The sequence below is a fragment of the Gekko japonicus genome, unplaced genomic scaffold, assembly GCF_001447785.1.
Source record: "Gekko japonicus isolate JY-2015 unplaced genomic scaffold, Gekko_japonicus_V1.1 scaffold640, whole genome shotgun sequence".
NCBI lineage: Eukaryota > Metazoa > Chordata > Lepidosauria > Squamata > Gekkonidae > Gekko > Gekko japonicus.
The window spans coordinates 428,213-436,584 of NW_015174860.1; the positions used below are offsets into that span (position 1 = coordinate 428,213).

The window sequence follows — 8,372 nt, forward strand, 5'->3', positions numbered from 1 at the left end:
GTTCTCTCATCTCAGCCTAACCTGCTGCTCATGGTTGTTGTGTGGGAGAAAAACAGGATGCTGTCCTGAGTCTCTCGGGGGAAAGGTGAGATTATAAATATGATGAATAAACCTATGAGGTAAATTAAGCCGAAAGAGCGTGACTTATTCATAGCTATCCAAGTTCATTTTTGTGGTTGAGATTTTGTGTCTGAGGATTTGAATCCATTGGTTGCCTCCTACGCCACAAACACCCTTCTGGAAAATTAACATGGTGCTAGTCCTTCAAATCCCTCCTCAAATCCCATTTTTGGAGGGGTGGAAATCTTTAGTTTAGACTTACACTCCCTACTCAGACTAAACCTAGATGCATGCAACTGCATTGGCTCACATCTACCCCTTGTTATCATCAATGGTCCATTCCTTCCTCTTTCTCCTTTGTTGTCCTCTCACAGTTTAAATATAGGTTATAAGTTAGTTAGGGCCCAACCTGTTCCCCCCCTTTTATTACTCTGTATTCTCTGTATAGCCCTATATAAATAACATACCCCACTTTCTTTGAAAAATAAATCCCGTCCCCCCAATGCAGGAAAGCTTCAAATAGGGTGTTTGCCTTTGGTCAGAAATATGGTGATGGAAATGTCCCCACAGAACAGTATTATAGAAATCTGTGCTTCCTGTCATACCAAATTACTGTTTTTAAACACTCCCCCCCCCGTTCAGCCTTGTTGCCATGGCACCCACCTCATGGCCCGGCTCAGCTTCTCGTAGGTCATGCTGCTGTTCTTCTTCTTCTGTCCCCAGAGCTGAGCCACTGCCTCAGAACGCAGAAACTTGAAGATGCCTTCTCGCCGGTCTTCCCATTTCAGCAACCCCTCATTCATCTCTGGGTGAATTAGGATGTCCCGGATGAATTCCCACAGGTGGATGCCTCTTGGGGCTGCTTCGAAAGAGAAGAGGAAGGAAAACAACCAAAAAAATAATCACAAAATGGCCCCCATTTAGGATCAGCTGTCTGGAGGCAAGGAGGAGGTCCCTAGGCTATAAGTTTCCATGGGTGTCAGAGCACAAGTAACGTGGCTGATCATCTGAGCCAGCTCTGAATCAGGAGACTTTGCCAGGCAGCTGAGTTGGCGCTGTTCAGCCCAACAAGAAGCTGGATCTCTGTTATACAGGGAGACAGTTTGGCAGACATGAGGGTGATCAACAGTGAGGTGATCAACAATGCATTGCCTTTGTCCCTCTGGGATAAAAGTGCTAAAGGCTGTGTCATGTCTGTGTCTTATGCACTGTTTATGAATCTTGATTGTGTAGGTGCCTCCCCTGGGTGGAGGACTGGCACAAGCAACTCAAGGGGGTGCTATGGGGAGGGATACTGAAGTGCATCTATCAACATGGGCAGGGATACTGAAGTGCATCTATCAAGCAGTGTACAGCCTGAGAGCTGTGCCCCCAAGGATGCTGAGGCAGAAAATCGAGGGCTGCAGGAAATGGCCACAATGTCTTGAACCGTTCCTAGCCATGAAGGGGATTCACGTACAGTGTTTGCTCTTTTTGGTCTCCAGACAGTCTCTGTTCTCCTTGCTGGCTTTCCTGGGTCGTCCCCTTTTCCGCTTTTTGAGGTCTTTCTTATAGTCACCTGCAGGAACAGGAGGAAAAGCACGATACATATAGTCTTATCTCCCAGAGCACATCAAGGACCATCTCTCAACCTATACCCCCATGTGCCACTTAAGCTTCTCTGGTTGCCACCTTTTGCCTACCCCAACCTTGCAAAGGCTGCAGGCTTCCAATCTACTACAGCTTCTTCTTTCTTTCTTTCTCAACAGTGGCTCCCACTATATGGAGTGGTCTTCCATGATAAAGCACATCCTTTATCCTCTTGTGTCACAGCAATATCTTCTCACTTACAAGCACTAACTAAATTGTTTGTTTTCACATTCTGTCACTAAGAAGAGTGTGTTTATGAACAGGTAAAACTAAAAGTGAAATTTAAAGAAACCAACATTTACATTGATTCCAATTTTACTTCTCTTAGTTTCCATTTGCTGATCTATCCCACTGGTTCCCAAAGTGGGCAATACTCGGGGACGCTGGAACGATCCAGGTGGACTGGAGCGATCCAGGTGCAGATCCACAAACTGCATCTTTTTGTCCACTTCTTGAAGGTAGATGTCCAGGGGGGCGCGGAGTAATTTTTTTTTCCTGAAAAGGGGGCGGTAGCCCAAATAAGTTTGGGAACCTCTGAAGCTAAACTGAAGTTTCTCATTCCAGACACCAGTGTTGGTTTGTTGTTGGCTTCATGTCTGGTTGCAGTTTCCTTTCTGTCCTTTCCCTGCCTGATTCAAGGACTTGTCAGAATTCTCAGATACCAGAAGTTACCAGATCAGCAATCTTCGGTGCTCGCTATCATTCCGGCTATCATTCTATTATTGTGATCTGACAACTTCATCTAGTTCTAAGGGTCAAATGATACATACTAGCCAGCTTTCTTTTTGTTTTTATTTCTTGTAAGACCATTTTCCCACTCAAAATCACTCTCCCAAGTTGTTTTCCTCCCTGCATGGGGAAGATAACAGCTCCCTCTTATCTCCTCTATGAAGACAAAAGGAATTGGAGTTGACTCTCAGTGGAAAATTTTATCCCAAGAATTAAGCAGTCCTTTCCTACTGCTACACACACACGGTAGCTTTTAATTACAAAGAACCAGTTGCAGGACAATGTGAAACCCAACTCCATATATGTGGTTTGGTCCTTCAAGTATGCTTTGGGCCCTCAAGCATGGATGGGCACAACCTTGGTTTGTCTAAATGAGTCCTATAGCAAACATATACTACAGAGTTAGCTATGGATCCTTGCTTCCTAGAGAAATGTTATGAGGATTTGACAATATCCCAGTTTTATTATGATGATGGATTTCCCATGATTACGGTCTACCGACACAGAACAGCATCTGACCAAGGCAACCAAGGTTTACATTTGTGACAGCAAAGCTAGAATATTATATTCTAAAGTGCTGTGGGGGAGGGGGTTAAACTTGTAAGAAAATGATGTTTTCTTGGACGCCCTTTCATGAAGTACTACACACAGACAAGCTCAAAACCTACTTTAATACTTAATTTGTTCTGGGGCTGAGCCCTGGCATTCTAATTAGATTCAGGAATTTAGCGAAGGTTAGCCTTCTCTCTGCCAGATGCCCAGGAAATAAAACTAAAGCTCTTTCTTGAAACACTAGAAAGCTCCAAGGTGTTGCAGGCACTCATTTTCCCTCAATGTTTTATGTTTGGCTACATGCTTTTGGTAGACAGGACTGGAAACTTGATTGTCCTGACTTAGTTTGCCTTTGTCACTGTGTAAACAAAAGGTCTCCGAAAGTATGGGCACATATTCTCTCTTTCACACACAGGCTCCCACTGATAAGCTCAAACATTTCTCACCATCAGAAAAGGGACAGTGCTTCATATCTATGGGGTCAAGATCAAGGTCACTTCCACCGGAGTCCTGAGAGTGAGGGCTCTGTGACATAGTCCCTGAAGAGAAAGAAAAGCATATGAAATCTCAGCTACTGCAGCAAGCAGAAAGCAAGGTCCAAACTCTTCTAGAGGGTTCCCCCAAGTGTCCTCTGCTTGGCAAATATGGATGAAGGAGAGGAAATTACACTCTGTCATCCCATTTCTAAGACGCGCAACTTCTTGTTCATGGGAAGCATGAAGAGGCTGAGTATAGCCCACAAAGTGAAGCCAGATGTTGCCAGGATGCTCACAGCTGATAGAAGCAGATTTTATAGCTGGTTGGACCTGTTAAGACCAGTCTGCCCCATAATACTTAAGACAGAGTTGATTGAGAGGTAAGCAGAAGCTGAGAGCATACAGTAGCCATACCTGTGACAGACCCAGAGCTGTCTGGTGACATGGCTCCAGAGAAGTAGCCAAGGTCAGGCTGTGAGAAAAGGTTTGCTAACTTCATCTCCTCCAGGTACTCCTGAGAGCAAGAGTTCCCAAGGTCTACAAACAAAGAAGGCAACTGGGAGTTACACACACATCCATCCACAACATGGGAAATCATGAAAGAGACAGAGAGAGAACAGCCAAAGCATTTCTCCTCTCACCTAAAGGGTTGGAGTCCAAAAGGGACTCTTGGGAAACCTCTTCATTCCTCAGCACGGACATAATCCAGGCCAGTTCATCTGGTACTGAAGCTGCAAGTAAGGAGAAAGATACATGCCTCAATATCCCTTGTGAATAAGACTGAATGCTGCCATCATGGATTCTACCCCCTGCATTGTCAAGGGACAAGCTGAGAGATGCTTTCCCAATTCTCTAAACGGTAGGATTTATCATGGTCAAGTATCAAAAAACCTGTGATGGCCTTTGAGAAACAGGGACCAATGGACTAAATGGTGCTGCTCCTTTGGCTTTGGACAGCAGCTGGATGTACAGAAATTCAACAAGTGAAGCTTTATCTGGCATGGGTATAAAAGGATTGGAAAAGCTTCACAGAGCGAACCAGTCATAAAAGGTGGCAGCCACACCGTGGATTTCTAGAACCTCCGGATTGTTCCTGTGAGGCAACAAAGCCCTAAGATTTGGATCCACCCGATTCCCCCCCAGCTCGCCAGTTCCTGCCTCGAGAGGGGACAGCCACACTCACTGATTTCGTGCAGACGATCATACAGCTCATCGCCCAGGGGCCCAAAGATTAGTCCCAGCTGGTCCCGCGTGTATTGGCAAAGGGTGTAACCATCCATGTTGCAGCAGGAGAAGTCAATGGCACTGGCGTCGTACTTGTTCTTCTCCACATGGTAGCTGATCCACTCCAGGACTTGAGACTTGCTCCAGCAGTGGGGCATCTCGCCATACCACGTGGGTTTGCCTGCAGAGCGGGGAAGGGGGAGGGAGAAAAGAGCTGGCTTAGCAGAGCAGGTGCGGCACTGGCTACTGCTTTGCTGGTCTAGAACACTCTGCTGCCTGGAACAGCACAGGGTGCGGCCCATTCATTTACGCACAAGATTTATCTTGTTTAGTCACTGTGGCTAACACGTACACCTGTCACCTGTTCTCTTATCTCTGAGCAGGCCCCTCCCCACCAAGGTGAGGTCATTCAGGACAGCAGTTTCTCAGCTCCAAGCTTAGTCAGTCAGGCCTCCACTGGTCGCCAACAACGGCAGCTTCTGCAATGCCTTGTGGCGTCCCCTACAAAGGCTGCTCTTTCTGCTTTTCACTGTTGGGAAGGTGAACTGGAAAAGTTCCCAGCAGCTCTCCAAGCTACCCATCGTCTGCCTTGTTTAAAGAGGACCTGTGCCACTCAGGGTGCTTCAAAGGCAGTAGTCTCTCCTATCCCTGCCGGGTCAGTTCTTCAAGTAAGGAATGTCCCATGGTTATGGGAGAGGGAAATGGTAACGCGTTCAACTATAATATTAATATAGCCCAATCCGACAGTTCAAAGCTTTTTCCATACATTATCCCAGTAGCAGTTAAGGGGAACAGCCTGAGAGCCTAGCCTGATCTCGTCAGAGCCCGGAAGCTAAGCAGGGTCAGCCACGGTTAGTACTTGGATGGGAGACAACTAAGAAGGCTGGGGTTGCTATGCAGAGGAAGGCAACAGCAGACTACTTCCTCTCTTCCCTTGGAAGCCCACGGTCCAGGGGTCACCATGAGTTGGTTGCAACTTGACGGCACACTAATATTACTATTACTATTGCCAAATTCAAGTGTTCAAAGCTTTCCCCATACGGTTTTTATTTATTTATTTATTTTGTTAGGCTTGTATCCTGCCCTCCCCACATAGCATGCTCAGGGCGGGTTCCATCAAACACAGTACACGAACAATTAAAACCAATTAAAATACATCCAATAAAACACAACAAAATTCCTATATGCTAATCAGTGCCCCAACAGATGAGGTTTATTTCAGATAGTAACACAGATCTGACCCACGGAGGGGAAGGCCCATGGGGGGAGGGACACCCTGGCAGAAGAGCTCCATCCTGCAGGCCCCGCGGAAGAGTAAAAGGCCCCGCAGGGCCCTGATCTCATATGGGGGCTCATTTCACCAGGTGGAGGCCAGGGCCGAAGAAGCCCTTGCCTCTAGTCAAGGCAAGACAAACGTCCCTGGGGCTGGGGACCACCAGGAGATGCCGACTGGCAGATCGTAAAGCCCTCTGGGGCTCATATTCCAGTAGCAGTCAATGGGGTTGCTCAAAATTACCCATAAGAAGGGCAGAACAGCCACTCCCATGAACCTCCGAGCTACCCATTGTGCACCTTGTTCAAGGCCATGTCTCCGACCACTCCCCCAGTGTGCTCATTGCAAAAGCTAGATTGCACTGTGCTGCCATCACCCTGTTAAGGGAAGCAACACCCTCCACATCCAGTTTGTCAGTGCACAACATGTTCCCTGGAGAATAAACCCTCGGACACCTACCAGTTGTTTCTGTTGGCATGTGCAAGTTGGACAGTGGGAGAGGAAGGTTGTCATCATCCCCAAGGTGGGTCAGGACGTCTGGATCTGGAGGCACTTCCTCTGGCTGGTACATGGCAGAGATGTAGTTTGAAAAAAGGCTGCTAATCTCACAGGATCCTGCCATGGGATTTTCTGTCAGAAATTTGAAATGGTTAGATGTGGGGATGGATCCAGCCCGCTTCACCTTCAAGAACTTGTCCATACAGCACAGACAGCAATATCCCTTCTCAGTTTGTACTGATCAAGCATCGCCTATAACATGCTTGAAACCACCAGTTAAAAGAAAAAGAAAAGGAAAAAAACACCACCAGTTTTGTAAGAGTCACTTCTGATTTCCAACAATCCTTCAGTTTCCCTGTGGCTCTAATTTCCTCAAGATTCACTAGCAACTGAGATGGGCTCCCAAACACAAAACCGCAGGTTTCTAGCCAAGGAAAGTATCTCCGCAGCAACAACAACACCAACAAAGTTATGTTCCAGTGTGATAAAAAAAAATAATTTGCCCATTGCCCATTGCTTAACCTGACCTGGATAGCCGCAGATAGACTGATTTTGTCAGATCTCAGAAGCTAAGCAGGGTCAGCCCTGGCAAAGCACCTCTGAGCGTCTCTTGCCTTGAAAACCCTAGGGGGGGGGGTTTTTGCCATAAATCGGCTGTGACACCCCTCAGCAAACAATCACAATAACTTTGGCCTTTCAATAAACTTAGAAAGTACAATAAAGTTCAGGGGAGGGGGTTAAAGGCAAGAAGTAGAACTTATGAAGAACTACACAAAAATTCTGTCCATCAGCCTTCAATAATCACTGTGACTTGGAGGCACAACTAACAAGTTCGTATTTTTATTGGGTTTTGACGTATTTCTGGCATAGACAAGAGCCCAAAACGTAGTGTTTCCTTAGCGTCTTCTAGAGCTGCCTACTTTCAGTATCTGGTAGTATGCCCAGCAAGTCCCTTAACAAATCCTCTACCGTGGGGCTATGGCTTAGCAGCAGAGCACCTAGCCTTGTCTGCAGAAGGTTCCAGGTTCGATTCCTGATATCTCCAGTTAAATGACCTCAGACAGCAGGCACTGGGAAAGGCCTCTCTCTTTCTGATACTCTGGAAACTCAGTACCAGTCAGAGTAGACCATACAGAGCTAGATGGACCGATGGAATACGGCAACTTCCTTGCTTGCAGATGGACAGAAGGTTCTGCTTAATGTGATCTCTGGAAAAGAGCTAGACTTCCCTGAATCACCCAGTCTCAGTTTAGTAACTCAGCCACAGCCACCCTGATCCGCTCTCTCCTGCAAAGTCAGGCACCTACAGATACTCAACTGCAAGATTTTGAACTCAGATTGAACCAGCACAGGCCCAGTACATTTGTTTTTCCTATTACCAGAAGAGAGTCAGTTTGGAATAGCTGATAAGGGTGCTGGATTGTGGATTCAAATCCCTTCACAGCCGCCAATGACCTTGCCTCACATCCGCTATCTCTCCCCTAATCCACTTCACAGGGTTGTTGTGAAAATAAAGGGAAGGCAGAGGCAGAATACATATGGCGCCCTTGTAAGAAGGGCAAGATAAAGAAGTAAATACCAAGGCTGCAAACTAATAAAGGGAGACTGCAGGGTGCAAGTTTTTGTCTTCTCCAAATCCATAAAAATGTCTGGCTGGCTCAGTCTGTGGTCCCCCTTAGTGCGGCCTTCTGTTTCCAAACGTGGAATGCGAGATTCCTGCGGAGGATCCTGGGCTCAGGGAAGAGGAGGGGGAGATGAAGGCAGCGATCCTTCTGACCCCATCAAAAGTGTTTGTGTCCCAGGGAAGCAGTTTGTATGCTGACAGCAAATACCCAGTGCCGCAGTCCCGAAGAGCTGAACCCCCATCAGGCGCAGCGTCTCTTCTCCCCCCCCCCCACCTTTCCGAGGCCCCTTTTGTTACCTCCCACGCA

At 47.0% G+C, this 8,372-nt stretch overlaps 1 protein-coding gene across 2 annotated transcripts in view; it reads right to left on the minus strand.

Moving 5' to 3' along the window:
- The window catches only part of ELF3 (E74-like factor 3 (ets domain transcription factor, epithelial-specific)), an 8,021-nt gene extending 1,447 nt beyond the window's left edge, over window positions 1-6,574 (minus strand). Inside the window, exons 1-7 of one of the 2 annotated variants that reach the window (XM_015424677.1) lie at window positions 6,403-6,574; window positions 4,630-4,851; window positions 4,088-4,177; window positions 3,861-3,983; window positions 3,417-3,509; window positions 1,520-1,618; window positions 724-919 (exon numbers count right to left, since the gene is read on the minus strand). In XM_015424677.1, the coding sequence (XP_015280163.1) occupies window positions 724-919; window positions 1,520-1,618; window positions 3,417-3,509; window positions 3,861-3,983; window positions 4,088-4,177; window positions 4,630-4,851; window positions 6,403-6,565 (986 nt within the window). In that variant the 5' untranslated portion in view covers window positions 6,566-6,574. Of the gene's footprint in view, window positions 1-723; window positions 923-1,519; window positions 1,619-3,416; window positions 3,510-3,860; window positions 3,984-4,087; window positions 4,178-4,629; window positions 4,852-6,402 lie in introns of both variants that reach the window. The other variant, XM_015424676.1, reaches the window with a different exon arrangement.
- Window positions 6,575-8,372: the final 1,798 nt, after the last annotated feature.